Source organism: Xiphophorus maculatus, chromosome 12 (assembly GCF_002775205.1).
Source record: "Xiphophorus maculatus strain JP 163 A chromosome 12, X_maculatus-5.0-male, whole genome shotgun sequence".
NCBI classification, from domain to species: Eukaryota; Metazoa; Chordata; class Actinopteri; order Cyprinodontiformes; family Poeciliidae; genus Xiphophorus; species Xiphophorus maculatus.
In genome coordinates this window covers 9149781-9166198 of record NC_036454.1, presented here as the reverse complement: position 1 = coordinate 9166198, position 16418 = coordinate 9149781, and the positions used below count along the sequence as shown (strand labels likewise).

At 36.3% G+C, this 16418-nt stretch overlaps 1 protein-coding gene across 1 annotated transcript in view; it reads left to right on the top strand.

Annotated features, from left to right (window-relative positions):
- The first annotated feature begins 167 nt into the window (after positions 1-167).
- aacs (acetoacetyl-CoA synthetase) overlaps positions 168-16418 on the top strand; it is a 38744-nt gene continuing 22493 nt past the window's right edge. The window contains exons 1-9 of the mRNA XM_005800980.2: positions 168-502; positions 2693-2796; positions 3474-3594; positions 4225-4338; positions 9634-9731; positions 10148-10262; positions 10555-10636; positions 10771-10924; positions 14956-15036. Coding sequence (XP_005801037.1) covers positions 364-502; positions 2693-2796; positions 3474-3594; positions 4225-4338; positions 9634-9731; positions 10148-10262; positions 10555-10636; positions 10771-10924; positions 14956-15036 — 1008 coding nt within the window. The 5' untranslated portion in view covers positions 168-363. The remainder of the gene's footprint in view (positions 503-2692; positions 2797-3473; positions 3595-4224; positions 4339-9633; positions 9732-10147; positions 10263-10554; positions 10637-10770; positions 10925-14955; positions 15037-16418) is intronic.

The window sequence follows — 16418 nt, the reverse complement described above, 5'->3', positions numbered from 1 at the left end:
GCATAGCAACTGTTATATTTCATCATTCACCTTTTCTGACCACGCAGTCGCTTTAAGGATTTCTGAAGATCCTTCTGAAATCACACGCAACAGTTTCAGACACTTTCGATCTTGAACACCCAGCACGCCAGGCTACGTCATGACGATGGGGGCGTGGTCTCGAAGCTACATTGACATCCCCTCACGCTTTGCCTTTGACTGTGCGTTATCTAGCTGACTCCCGCAGTCTGGAGCCATTCAAACGAAGCAGCTAGCTGGTGAGCCCATTAAATACCTCACCGCACTTCCTGGAACTGTCAGCTGTTTGTGAGGAGCTCGGGACTACGTGGTGTTTTGACTCCAGTAAAGAGGGACTCAACAAAGATGTCCAAAGACACGGAAGGAAAGGGCGAGGAAATTATGGATACGGAGAGCAAGGTGCTCTGGTACCCGGAATCCAAGAGGAACACGCAGATGGACAAGTTTAGGATACAGGTCAACTTGAACTACGGACTTAATCTGGGTGAGTGGGGAGGAGGGAGGACGAATGGTCCAGGGTCATAGCAGGTGTGTTGGAGACCGTCTAAGTCGGATTTCATTGAGCCTACGAAGCTGCAGACTGAGTTGCAGAAAATAGAAATAGTTAGTGGCGCTGTCTACTTGTTAGCATTGTTTCATCCAACATCTAGACCTACGTGACTGTGCAACGTTGCCAAATCTAGATGGGTTGGAAGAATCAGCATCAGAGGACTGTTGCTAAGCAGGGCTTCCAATCTCTTCGCCGCGCCCCTTTTTAGTTGTAGCTGCTAGCAGCTTATAACAGTAGCTTGGCCTGATTGTCAAGGCTGAAGAAGCCACAGGAAAGACAGTGGCCTGCTTCAATAGTTTATGTGAAAACAGACACTGCTCTGTGGAATGCAGAAAAACGAGATGAAGACAATGGATGGAAAGCTGTTATCGAAGAGAGATGCTGAAAGAGATCTTAATACTTACCTTTGGCACAAATATTGGTGAAAATTATAAACATTAAACAAAAAGAATCTATTAAACGTTTTGTAGTTTATAAAATTAATGTGATGTTTGATAACTTTTCATAACATGAAGCTTTGTTTTGTACAAAGCGGATGGGTTTCATTGCATGTCTCTACACAATTTGGTTCCCAAACCAAAGTAATCTAAATTGGTGCTACATAATTTCTTCAAAGTTGCAACTCCACCTAAAAGTCATATTTTTGATGATGTGAGGCAGCCAGAGTACCCGGAGAGAACTAACTCGAAGCAGAAAGACTTTGAACCTTCTTAGTGCAAAGCACAGTGCTAGCAACTCAACCAGTGTGCAGCTAGTTAAAAACCATTGAAATGCTTCACATTTACATCTTATTAAGTCTTAGACAAACACGGGCAATTTGTTTTAGTTAATGTGTTACTACAGTCTTTGAAAGAACAAAATGCAGAGAAAACCTTGGCCCTAGTTAGCTTGGTCACTGAGGACATAAATGATCAAATCCCTCTCTCACTGTTCTCAAACTTGGAACTGGAATATGTCTACATTGGGTCTGATATCATACCCAGATCAAAGTTCCTGCTTCAGAGATAAAGGGAACAGAACGTAAGTAGGCACTTGTTTCTGTTCTTGTTCATCCTCCTCAGTTTGTAGAGGGAGTTCTAAAGTTTTCCACTCTACTTCCCTCTAAGGTGTTTGTTTCAAGTAAATATTGATGTACTTGTCTTGAATAATTTATTTTCTAGTTGTGGGTATCAGCTCTAAGTGACAGTTAATTCGTTTGTATTTACATTACTAATGGTTGTCACAAAAATCTGTGTTTCTTTTAGACTCAGAGTTGTACTAAAGGCAGTCCACAACCACTAACATTTTCAATGAGTTACTGGACATTTTATTTTTTTTTAAAGAGGGAGGCTTTAATTTTTAACTGTATCTAGAAACTCATATTTTGAAAATCAAAATGACCAACCCCTTGGTTTGTTGGCTTAAGCCAATTAGAAATTGAAATTTGCGCAAATCCTAATCCAATATATATGTATTAAGACCTTTTTCAGGTAATAGAACTTGAACTCAGTTATTTTAAAGAGCATATGTTAACTTTATTTAGAAATCATAAATAAATCCAGTTTTTTGACTGGTTAAAGGCAATTAGCAAATTAAAACCTTCTTTTAATCTAATCTACACTACTAAAAGACAAGACTCTTAAATTGAAGAGTAGGCTTAGCGCATGTTGGTTCTCCATGATGATTAACGTCTTTTTCGTGCTCAATATTTTTCCAGTCAGTACTGTGGCTTGCACCAGTGTTGCAGTCCTGTTTGTTTTTGTGAGAAAGCTTTTTTTTCATGAAAACTTTTATGCCAGAACGACTAGTAGAAAATGTTGCTCAGGTGATGTAATATGTTATCCATTTCCTTACTGTTTGCAGCTGAGATGCTAAGGTTCATGAAACGAGGAATGGGGACATTGTGTAGTGGTAAAGAAAAGTGTCACAAAAAGGAGAGTTGGTCGTCTTCGTTATAGTTTCGTCAGTAGTATAAATACTTTCTTAAAATTTTGCCACTTTTTTTGTTGTACTTCTCCCATGACCTGTTGCAAGCATTGACTTCATTGAGGACTGTTTCAGGAAATGGTATTTGATGTGTAACTGTGTTCAGATGAGTGGTATGTTTCCAAGAAGAATCATATGTTCAAATTGTGTGTATTCTAGCAAACTACAATGACCTTTACCAGTGGTCTGTGGCCTCGTATCCAGAGTTCTGGGCAGAGGTGTGGCGCTTCTGTGGCATTGTCAGCTCCAAACCCTATGAAGAGGTAAGCACAACCGAAAAGTAGTTGAATATAAAACAAAAGTCAAATTATCTCAGATTCTTCTCAGTTCTTGAAAATTACAGCTGCAATCAATTTTCAGACTTTGCAGACTTTCCTCTTACAGTATTTCATATAATAAGATATTAAACTACATTAAAATTAAGTCATCATACGTCTCTGATGCAGATCTTAATTGTGAGAGTAGCCATGCCCGTTATTACCCTCTATTGCACTTAGTTATCTTGATAATCTGTAGTTTCAGGATGCTGACATGACTTTAAGGCAATAAACTAACACAGGATTGACACACCTGTTTTGTACACATGGATTTTATGTCACCCTGCACTAAATGACCACATTTTCTACCCGATATAGTAATTCTGATATTCATCCTGGAAGACCGGACGGTACGACAGTAAATGAGTCATTTTGGAGCAGTGATGCACTGTGGGTGGGGCTGTTCCCCACCCACATGGTTTATTGTTTGGACAATGTCCAACAATGTCCAGCTTGTTTAAATTAGCTTCCTTTTTTTGGAAAAGGAAGCTAATTTGCTAATATGCAAAATTGGAATATTGACTTGGGAGTTTACTGAGTCAGAGAAACTTGACAGAACAGACTGAAATGATTCGGTTTTTGACTCTTTCTTCCCCTGTGTTTTTTTGTGCCGGTCGTACCAGGTGGTGGACGTATCCAAGCGGATCTCAGATGTTCCAGAGTGGTTTAAAGGAGCCCGACTCAACTTCGCCGAGAACCTGCTTAAGCATGCCAACCAGGACAAAGTGGCTCTCTATGCTGCAAGTAGGTAGATGTATAAAGCAAAGCTGAATAACACTGCATCATGTTACATGAGAAAGAAAGAAGGCTGGATTTGAAAGAAGTGAGTTGAGGGTGCACTGGAACACTTGAGTTGGTATGGTGGTGTGCTTCTGACGTCATTTTGTTATTAGATTAACTGCTACTCCTTTCCCTGCTTCTCAATGTTACTTACTAATGGATAGGTCTCTCTTTATTTGTGTGTGTGTGTTCTCTGGAGAGTGTTTTGTACATGCCCAGCCTTCCTGAGGAGCTGTAATGTAATTGTAGAAATACCCATTGGTCAGGATGCTTTAGAGCCTCTGTAAATGTCAGTAAGGTATTACATAGAGAGATAGGGTCTGTTTTCTTGTCTGCTGTGATGTTCTTACCAGATAATCATTCACCTGCAGTTTATATTTGATATTTTCCTGTGTTGGTGTTATCTATCGTGTCTGTCTTGACATTTAGATGTCTTTCAGGGTAACAATATTTAGCAATCCCTTATTCACAACAGCTTTTAAAACCTAAATTAATCCAATCAGATTGGTCAGTTGTATTGAAGGTATTTGTAATGTATGCACTTTTCTGTCTCTTTGTTCATGTATTAATTCTGTTTCTGTGTCTGTGTAACAGGGGAAGGGAAAGAGGAGATCGTAAAGGTAACATTTGGGGAGCTGAGGCGTGATGTGGCAGTCTTAGCTGCAGCTATGAGGAAGATGGGCATTCAGACTGGAGACAGGGTTGTAGGTGAGTGTCCGTGTAACCATCTGTCTTTTAGATGGAAAGAAAACAAGAACATACAAGAAAATACAACAACTTTGCACATCAACCAGATAACACATGATCAAATTGATGTTTGCAGATCTTCTGCATCCAATGTGATGGAGCTATTTTGTAAAAAAAAAAAAAAAAAAAAAATCAGCAAATTTTCAGTGCCCCGATGTGCAAAGACTTGCAGCAAAAGGCAGTATTTACTGTGAAAGGGTTAAATACAAATGCATATTGACATTTTAATTTTTCTAATTAAATTTGAAAACATGAATAATTTTACTTCCTGCACTTATGCTCTACTTTATCAAGCCTAACCAATCAAGTTTATTTTTATAGGACATTTCAGCAAATGTCTAATGTCTAATATATATTTCACACAAGGCAGTGCAAAAGTGCTTTACTTCATAAAAACACAAAAATCAACAATTAAAACATTACATTTTGCCAATTGTCACCATTACACAGGTTGATTTATCATATAAAATCACAATCATTGAACTTTGTAGTTGTTCAAGTGATATGGATTGTTGGGCATTGTATGTGACTTGCACTTTCTGGGTCATATAAGTTTTTACCTCTCTGCTGACATTCTCTTCTTATTCCTTTGTTGCACATTGCAAAAAGAGTTAGGTATTTTTTTTTTAAATGTTCAATATGTGTTTATGTACTCCCTGTAATGAGGGTGGATTTTTTTTTGGCACTGGCTGCAGCTTTCTATGAATGCCACTATTTATTCAAAGTTCATATTTGTGCAAGGAGGGATGGCTGAGGCTGCGTATTTTACTTCAGCACATCCTGTTAAGCTACATTCATACAGAAGCACACATTTATGACAGGAAACTTAACACTTAAATATGCTCCAGTATTAAACTGGAAATCATTATTTTAATTTGCAAAAAGTTGGGACATAGACCCATTTCTGCATTTTAGGACTTATTAGTACTAATAGAAACAGCATTGGTCTATTAATGTGTCTAATATATATTTCACACATGGAATATCAACTCTGTAGCTGGAGATTTTATTTGTTTGGGAAGCATTTTCCACTAAATGCAAAGTTTAGTGAGGTGCAATGATGAAATTATGATGAAATCAAAATTTATGTTGCCATTAAATTTAAACATGCCTTAGAGACAGTGGCTTGCAAAACAACACAAACCACCCACTATGTTTTAGTCCATATTATCTGTGTCAGCTTTCCCTAGTGTGGAATAATTTAAATGTTCGGCTTTCAATATGGTACAAAATTTTACATTAAGTTGATTTTCAGCCTGATTACTTACATGTGGTTCTCTAGCCAACTGAGTTTTTTCTGATATCTATTCCCTTAATAAAAAGTTGTTAGTAGATTTAAAATGAGTTCAGTTCAATTTTAACTTGAGAAAGAATTGAACTTTTAACTAATCTGCACCAACAGTAGACATGTCATACAACAATCATCAACTGATATCTTTCATATGTCGGCATTGGAGGATTGCTCTGTTTAAGTTGTGCCATAAAGAAAGTTTTCAGGTAAATTATTTTTCTCAAATCTTAACTTTTAAGATATGTAAAGGAGTCAAGTTCTAAGTGATATAATGACTTTCCAGCAATCAAGAAAAAACCCATTTGGGATATTTAGTCTCTCTTACCAATCTGAGTAATGTGCCATAGGTTTTTGTTGCTAAATTGTATGTTTTAAAGCATTCAATTCTACTTTAAAATTAAAGTAGAATTAACAGAAATTTCATCAGCAATATTCAGTGCACATTAGTGTTGTTATTGCGTTCCATTTAACTCCTTCTGAACACTGCAGCATCCTTTTTTTGACAGGAATAGATATTTTATTCTAACAGGATTCTACAGTTTTCTTTCTGAAGGTATAACTTAATAAATACAGCTGCAGTCTAAAATCTTGTATCTTGTTTTTCCTGGCAATATTTTTATGCAAAGCAGTTGGTATTACGTGCAAAGCTAACACTAGAATGTTTACTTTTCATGTTGGTGTGACTCGTTGGTAGCTTGGTTGTAATATATTTCAAAGCAGTTAATCGTGTGGACAAAGTGAAGATTAGAAGTTGTTATGCTTCATAAACGTAGTGTTTTGCACAGCCTAGTAAAATTTATTACTTGTATTCTAAAGTGTGTCGAAGTGTTTCAGCTGCTCTCTGCTCAGTAATCTACCACTTGGACAGTTGTTAGGGCACATTGTGCAGTGGAGGTGACATCACACAGGCAGACAGGAAACTGCAGCCAAAACAGACTCTCTTTGCAAAGTGTGAAAATGATTTTGTTAGTAAAAGCCAGATTAATTTTGTCAACAAAATAATGAGCAGACTCTAGAAAACAGCTTTGCAAGCTTTAATATAAAACGGTACAACATTTTTACAAAATTGTTGCTCAAAAAATGTGGTCAACAGTTTTGACCAATTGTTAATCAATTGGTCAAAACCAACCACCCTTGAACCTGTGGATGGTTGGTTATACTACAGATAGATCTGAACTAAATATTTAATAATACCTTCTGACTAAAGTTAGCTATTTGACATGTACCTTCTGAAATGTTAAAAACCTATGAAGCTGTTGTTATCATGTGACTTGGTCAGCTGTGTGTATGAATGTTGGTTTTTGTTATACAAATGGGAAGGGTGGTGGGACTGTAGCAACAAAGAAAGAGGGAGATGAAAAGACTCTAAGTTACACTTTCCTTTTCCTCCATCTGCATCTCTCACTTTGGTGCATGTGTGTTGGACACAGAGATGTCCTTGTCCCCAGATTGCATCTTTAATGTCTTGTCAATGTCGGCAGTCTAGAAGATATATAAGCACTTAGCTGATGAAATCAGCTTTGCTTTATAACAGAAGCTGGCCAAACGCACGCACACAGTCATAGACATTTTTCATTCCTTCTCATGCCTAACAAAACTCTACACAGTGTTGAAAAACTTATTTTGACACACAACCATTTATTTTCCTTTGGAATTTATAGTACAAATCCTTTTGATTGTGTTATTGAAATACTATTAAACCTCAGTGTTTTTCTATCAATGAAAATGTGAAAAAAATGTCAAATCAAGCAATATTAGCAGACTTATTATGTAAAATTGTGTTTCCTCAAGCGATGAGCTTGCGACAACTTTATTAAAACCCTAACTTTGACTTGAACAACAAATTATACAAATTGTATGGACATTTTCAACATTTCTAAAAGTCTGTGTCATACTGGTATTCCTGGTGATAAAATTGTGTAGCGACAGCGTCAAATACGTAAGACGCGATGCAGGAAAGATATTTTGTCTTCAAATTCCATTTGAACAAAAGACTGATACATAATAGTGTGACAGGAATGTTACAAGTCACAGTGCTTACTAATATGTGTCAATCTCCTGAGGTGAACCATGGGCTTTGTATTGGTGGTTCAATTTCAACCCCATGCTGTTTGGGACTTTTCAGTTGATTGTGAGACATAAGTAACTTTCAATCACAGAGCAAAAGAATGATAGATAAGAGGCTGAAATCTGTTTTAATTTGTCTTTGTTTAGGTTAGATCTAAACAGATTATAAGGGCTAAAAAGTATCTAATTTTATTTTGTTTTTTATTGTCAAAATTAAAACAAAGACTTGCCAAAAGTGTACTTATGTGCCAATAAGAAAGATGTGCATGGACTCAAGTGTATAAGAGGTAAAGTCACATGCTGCTAAAGTTTTTCTGTGCTGTTGGGATCTGAATGTATCCCTAAATTATAATATTTTTCATAGTTTTGTTACAAAAAAACATCTATTAATACAAGCATTACTATAACACTAGTTAGAAGATGTTAGATTTTAGAAAATTTTGCATGTGTAAATAATTAAACCAGGGTTTCCCATCAATGTATGAACATTGTTTTTACAGCATAGCAAGACAGTGATTCATCACAATAGCCACAAAGGCATGTTGTTGTAGTGAGATCAGGATTCATGATGCAATTTTTCCTGTTCAACAGTAAGAAGGTAATTTATGAGATGAGCCATTGGAGCCAGTGCAACAGGGCGGTGATCTGTCAGCCCAACGTGTCATCCTGCCTCAGTGAGCTTCCTGCTTACAGCAGGAGTCTGCGCAGCAAGCAGACGTGGCTGATAAGTCATGATTCATCAGACGTTACAGTGCAGTTTCTGTTTGCCTTTGACCATTCAGATTGGAACTACTGGCTGTGTTATAGGTTTAGTCAGTCGGATTAGATATACGTTATCAGTGAGACAGCCCTCTGTTTAAAGGTAGCTCAAGAGCTTCCATGTTGAGCATGGGTAGTCTAATTCTTTTTATGACATAATAAAGTTTAGACTCTCTTCCGGTGAAATAAAACTTCAGATCAAATGTGTGTGCAGCACATTTGCCTGAATGCTTCAGTGTTACTTACATATATAATGTGATTGAGAATCTTGCAGAGACATGATAAAGCTGTACTGAGATGGAAAATAAACTTTGTTCACAACAAGAATTTGTCATTACTACTCTTTGTTTTCCATTAGACAGCTGATGTCTTATTGTTTGTATTAATGGAGGAAAAATAGAAATATTGCCCTGGTCAGGATTTTTTACATTTTGTTTTATTTTCTGATTATGTTTGAAATACACTAAACTAAGACTAACTAAAACTCTTTAAGAAGTCATGATACAGACTTCATCATTAAAAAATAAAGAATTACACCTCTCATACTTTCTTACTCATCCCTCAAGTCACATATTATCATCTCCTTGTCTCTATTTTCAATACATAAATAAATGAGTTATGTATTTATTAATTGAGGTATGTTCTCCATAATTTCTCCAATGTTCTATAATCTTGAGTTTTTCTAATAATCTTTATGGGGTAGGAGTTCATAAGTTTCTTACTTCTTCCTACTCCTTTTCAAGCATGCTAAAATTATTGTACAAAAATACTGTATGTGTCTTTTGCATTCCTTGTTCATGTGTGGAACAAGGAATGCATCATATTCAAAATAAATAAAAAAATCTTGAAGTTAGTAGTGTGCAACTTCAAGATTTGGCGTACACTTTTACTGTCTCCTGTGGTATCTTGTCAATACCACAGTAAGGTGGAAGGTAAATGAGATAAGTCTACATTAAAACTCAATTGTCTGTGATTATCTTTTGGTTTAAAACACACCCATTAGTTTTCAGAAAGTTAATTTATCCATTGGTTTAAAGTTTTTGACTGCTAAAATATGTCAGATGCAAGGAGTGCTCCTATGATTGTTTTACTTTTCTTAATTTGCTCTCCTTCCCCCACCCCATCTTCTTTTTCATCAGGTTACCTGCCCAATGGCATACATGCAGTGGAAGCCATGCTAGCAGCAGCCAGCATCGGCGCCATTTGGAGCTCCACATCGGTTGATTTTGGAGTTAATGTGAGGATTAGATGGATTTATTTATATTAAATTTATATTGCTGATAGGTTTATAAAACTCATAACATTATCCTGGTTTCTAAACTATGGTTGTAGATTTCAAAAATATTTTAATGTGCTATATTAAGGTTTTTTTAAGTCTGCTTATAGTGTCTGAGCTGTTGACGCCCCTTCAGGCTGGACTGATAATTACATTTTACAATCCTGATGAAAATTACTGCTTTCATGCACCGATCTGTGATTCTGTTTACCATGTTGCTTACTGACAGTATTGTTTTAAAACTTAGGCTAAACATGTTAAGTTTTATTTCCTGCATATTTTTTTTCTTCATAAATATTTCCACAGAATCAAAAGTTATTTTAGTCAAATATTTGTCCTTACTCACTGGTTTTAATTCTTTACGTTTTTCCTTCTAGGGTGTCCTTGACAGATTTTCTCAAATTCAGCCCAAATTGATCTTCTCAGTTGCTGCTGTGGTGTACAATGGCAAAACACACGACCACATGGAAAAGCTGAGAAATGTTGTGAAAGGTATGTTTCCAAGTAATCCAGTATTTCTGCTTTTTTTTCTTGAGTAAAACAAACTTAGAATCATGTTAAAGCCAACAGATTTGAATACATTTCTTTAACTGAGATTTATCAATGGTCAGAATTTAACATAGCTGATTATAAAGCAATTATTTTCTATCCATTGAAGATCTTATGACAACAACAAATGCTTCCCTCTTGGAAATCCATTAGCTTTTTTGCTTTTTAGACAAACATTTGTATTTGTAGAGAACACAAAAGCATCAAAATCCGTTCCTCTTTCTTGCCATTTCAGGTTTACCTGACCTGAATAAAGTGGTTGTAATTCCCTACGTTTTGTCCAAGGAAGAGACTGACCTCTCCAAAATTCCCAACAGGTGTGTGTAAAAAAAGTTTTCTGGAAATTTTAAATTAGTTTGTTCTTTTAAAAGAAGGATGCTTGTAATATTTTTGTGTGTATGTTATAAGGTGGCAATTTTTCTTTCGTCCTTTTGTTTTCTTATATGTACAGTGAATTCCTCGAGGACTTTTTGGCATCCTGTTGTGGCGACAGCGACCATTTCCCTCAGCTGGAGTTTGAACAGCTTCCTTTTAACCATCCTATGTTTATCATGTACTCTTCTGGAACTACAGGAGCTCCTAAATGTATGGTCCACTCAGCTGGGGTAAGAATCAATCATCTCTGAATGTAACAAAAAACAACTATTCATCATGCATTGATTGACTGGTCAATGCCTCAGGCTGTTTTTATTTGCCTTGTTTGCTGAAAAACTGTTGTGCTTTTAGAGTTTCTCCTGGAAACCTGTGATGTCTGAATTTCAGTTTAAAATACTAATGATTTTTTTGTATTTGTTTATTTATTATGATCTCAGCTGTTGGAACATAATTGTCTATCTTAATTGATTTGTGTTGGTTATAACTACAACAGTTTGGTCTATTCCTGAAAATAAGATCCAACTTTTAACCACAATGCTTCTGTAATGTTTTTTATACATCAGCAAAATAGCTTCTTTTTTTTTTTCATTTGATGTGTATGTTGAATTAGACTCTTGGAAAGGCCTTTGTTATGGATTTTCGTCTCTTTCTGCTGATTTAATAACTGGCACATTCTTCTCTACCTGTTTGTTTAAAAAAAAACAATGTCAGCAGCACTCTATTCTTTGGGTCTGAAATCCTTTTTAGAATTAACCCACCGCCTTCTAACCTAAATTCTTAATTTGACTAACTATGGTCGATCGCTGACTGGGAACAATTAACTATTGTCATTGCGATGCAGTGCCCAACCCACTATCATATGTAATTGTTGTGGTTTTCAAATGTCAGACTTAATCTTGCAAACAAACCAGCATTGAAAGATGGAAAAAATGCTGCCTGTGCCAGTAGTAATGCAGACGACAAGTGACCTCCTGTGGAAATGGTAAATTAGCAAAAAGATGTGCATCGTGGCTCATTTTGTGTTTCTCCTGAGTCCAGTGAGGCTCTTAATGGCAAAGCAAGACACTTGTTATCAGAGGGATCTTCTTAAAAAAGTTTTGAATGTGATGTTTTTACTTTAGAGCTTTTTCCCTTTTACTTACAGATTTCTGAGAAAAAATATTTTTGACATCTGTCACTCTTAAAGACGTACAAATCTTAACTCTTTTAAAAGCCTGATTTGATAGCGATGCCTTGGTATGACCTTAAATACACAATTTATACTTTTCTTAATTAGAACACTTCAGAAAAGCATGAGCAAAAGAGTGGATCAAAGTTGCTTCATGATAATATAAAAGGCTCTTTGCAAATAGCATTTTTTCTGAAAATTTTGACGCAGTCTAGATAGAAAATTATAAAATAGAAATATTTATTTTACCACTGTGGATAAATTTATGTGTATAAGCATCAAAGTGAAAAACAAGAATAAGAAACTGTAGAGAAAAGCTAAATTTACAACATTGGAGAAATTATACTGGCCAGGTATTAAAAATAGCATGTTGAAATCCAATAAATGTGCAACTATGTAGACTGATTTAAAACATATAGGAAGGAGCAACAGACAATTAAGACATTTTAAACAAATAACAGCAGGAATGTAAACATGTACTGAGTTTGAGTTTCTTGAGAGCAGTGATGGTTGAAAAGTCTTCCAGCTGCTGGGATGCAGGAGTCTGTTTCTGAATGAGGTCTCCAGTTCAGCAAAAAGCTTCATCCATAGCAGTGAGACTTTCTCCTACATCATTGATGTTATTTCAGTTGCTCTGACTCCCTCCACTGGTGCAGGATCCAGGAGGCATCCTAGCACAAAGCTGGCCTTCCTGATGAGCTTATCTAATCCTCTCAGCTGTAGTTAAGCTACTGTCTTCACAGACTACACTGTAGAAGACTGCCGATGCCTCCACAGAGTCAAAAAACGGTCTTTAGGAGTACCTTCTGCATTCCAATAGACACCGGGAGTCTGCTCTGACTTTTAGTGTAAAGTGCATGAGCGTTGTGACTCCAGTCCAGTTTGTTGTTCAGGTCAACACCCAGGTACTTATTAGATTATTAGGCAAGAAGATGATTACTTTTTTAACATATGGCCAGGTTGATTTGGACTCTTCGAGCGACTTTTTCTCAGCCCAATAAACAAAAATGTATTGTCAGTTTTTTTTTCTGATTTAATAGTTAATTTTGAGTGAAACATCTCTGTCTTGTGATGGACTACAGACCTGTCAAGGGTGTATCTGCCTCTTGTCCAGTGATTGCTGGAGATTGGCAGCAATCTCTGCTGCAAGTTTAGATAATGGCTAGATGGGTGAAACATGTTGTACACAAAGTGTAAGAAATCCAAAAATGGGCACATATTTGTTCACAGCACTGCAATTTTTTACTTTCATTCAGTCTTTTTAAAGTCGATGTATCTACACTGACTTCACACAACACACAATTAACACATTAGGGTTGTGTTTTTGGATGCTAAAGAATATTTTATTTAGTTAATTAGTGTTTACTTCAGTACTTTTATGATCCAAAAAGGTTTTTGCTTCTCTCTACACAGTTTTTTCTAAGCAACTGATGGAAGTTAAGCTCTCCAAATTTTTGTGCTTTGCTGACTGATTACATTTTGTTTCGACAGAGCAGCTGTGATTAAAACAAAATAATTTTCTATCATATTTTCTATCGCCACAAGATGGCAGCAGAACTCCATGAGCGCAGCAATAGTTCTTTGTTCCAGGACCGTTGAATGGTTGAATGACAATTTTCCCTGTAAGAGGCAGATAAATGAGATTTTAAAAGGACACTATTACATGAAAATAACACTGTTCATATTTAATTAAAGCACTCCTGCTCAGGCAGTTAAAAAAATATTTTTTTTTGTTTCAGTCTTTTCAACTTTGCCATTGTTTTTTTTTTAATCTAAACCTCTTCACTTTTTAGATATTTTTCTCCCTCCCTATCCACACATTTTCCCTTCTCTCTCCCCTAGCATTTTTTTCTCCCTTTGTCCCCATCTCCCATCTCTTTCTTTTGTGCTTCCTCCCTCTTTGCATCCGGATGATAATTGGACCGTAATGCGCTGCCGGAAACATTTTGTATTGTGACAATAGCAGTCCTCACTGCCTTAGCCAATTAGCCGTGGTACTGTTCTGCTTTCTGCTTTGTTACGGCTCTGTTAACATCCTGTCAGTGGCAAAATGGCACAGACCAAACGGCGGGAATGGCAGCTGAGCCTCGCCAAAGTGTGTGTGCAAAATCGCACACACACATGTAGGTGAAGCACCTGTTAAAAAAGTGTGAAGCATAGACCCAAAATGCACAACTGCTCACAACAGTTTATACTCTCCTCCAGCAATAATGACCTAACCAGCTGTGAAGAGTCGGAGACCCGAACCTTTCCACAAAATAGTTTGGTTTGTTAAACAAAGCCTAGACTGTAGGCTGAGGCTATTTGGACAAATGGGATACACAGGAACAATATTATTTACAAATTTTACTAGAAATCTTTATTTTTTAAAATGGTTTTTAACAGATTTAATTAAAAACTGTCAGAAAAAGCAGCACCCATAATAAGTACTGACACGCCTGGTAAAGATGTATGAAAAGCCTGCAATACATTAGTTATACAGGCACACTAATTAGAGAGAAAAATGTTCTTAACAGTGAAGCTATGGGGATGGACTATGAGGAGAAGCCGGAGTACCCAGAGAGAACCCAAGCATGCATACGGAGAATTTGAAAACTCCATTCAGAAAGACCCCAGCCGGGATTCAAACCCAGGAGCCTTTGCTGCAAGGCTACATTGCTACCAACTATGCTGCTTTGCAGCCCCAACCCCAACTTGTTTTTTTTTGCCACAACTTTGCGGAATGATAATAAAGGAGGTTAAAAAGCCTTTAAATCTCATTTTTGTACTAAAGCTGTACACATCTTTGCAGGGGGTCCCAATAATATTATAGGGTTTTGTATATTCAGTATGTAGATTAAAGACTCTTGTGTTTAACAAAAATGGAGCTCTGTTATTTGATCCAACTTTATTTGTTCTTTGTTTTAATCTTCTGTTCTGTTTGTAAAGCCATAAAATTTCTGATCTTTGTTTCTGCATCTTTTTCTCTTTTCCTACAGTAAAGCTAACCTTGTTGTTTTAAAAGTGTCTTATAGATAAATTGGTAATGGTAACTTATGTTCAAAGAAAACATGATGTTCTTTAGCAAACTAACTCATTTCCTTGTCTCCTCAGGGCACTCTCATCCAGCACTTGAAAGAACACATTCTCCATGGCAACATGACCTCCAGTGATGTCATCATCTACTACACTACTGTAAGTTGTGTCGAAATTAATACACTTAAAATCCCTCAACATTTTAGAGCCAACTTGAAGACATTTATTTTCTACACTACAAAAATATTTTTGTTTCTGAAGGCTATAAAAGTTTGTGACATCTTATGATAACATCTAGACACATTTCACTCCACTTTCACTGCAGCAGATCTGTGAGGAGGATTCATGCTGCTAGCCCAGACAATCATTTCCACGCTTTTCTTTTTCAATTCTTTTGCACATTCAATTGATGTGCAATTCAATTCTGAATTGCACATCAATTCAGAATTGATGTGCACATGAAGCCTAACAACAGTGTTCAGCAGACAGGGGAACTGAGAATACATCTTCAGGAAATTTTCTTTTCAAAAATTCTTTTCAAAAAAATAAATAAAAAAATCGAGTTAGACTTTAGGCCTGTCACACACTTTGTGATAAAAATCATCCTGAGCAGTCTTGATATAAAATCTTGATTCTATTATGTCACGCCATATGACGCCAGATGCAAGACTTTATGATTTATTTCTGCAGCAGAATTATGCCAGAGAAGTCTGACAAATCTGTCCCAACAATGCATGGGATGTAAGTGGAGGTTTTTGCTTCCAATATTAGAGTGGGACTTTGAAAAGAAGCAGAGGAAGATGAGGAGAAGTAGGCAGATGTGGAAGCGCTAATAATACAACAGTCACATTTCACAAGTTCTTCTGAAACTATTAAAACTCTTTTGTATATTTGTTGTATGTGGCATTTGGACTTGAGATTACCAGCCAAATAAGCAAACCTGGACACCACTGATTTAATATGTTGATGAAAAAATGTCAAACTTTAGATTTTATGATTGTTATGTTTTATTTGGGTCAGTCAAATTCAAGTTGTAATTCCTGAGAACAAAGCTGCCTATGTTTTCCACAAACTGATCACTCCACTTTATCTTCTGTATGGAAATGCATCAGTCCATGTTTTGTTAAAACTCTGCAACTTGGATCAATCTAGCACCTCTCAACAAAATCAGAAAACAAAAGATGTTAACTTTAAAAAAACAACAAAGTTTTCTTTAAATTAAAAGCATAACATTTGGATTTTTGTGGAGAATTGTTTGGTTTCACATCTCAATGTGTGGCCCACAGCCCATAAAATGTACAAGTTTAAAATATGTAAACTTTTCTTCCTCCCCTTTCAAAAAACAGGTTTTCATATGATAAACTTCTGTTTTATTGAGTTTTAGAAGCAATTAACTCTATTATTGAGTCTCCATGCTTTTGCTGTGAAGAATTCATTTTGTCTACTAGTCCCAAATCACCACAAAACTTTGATTTCTGCTTGAGGTTGACGATTATCCTACTTTCAACAGAGAGATCAACTGTCTGATCAAAAGTGTCGCC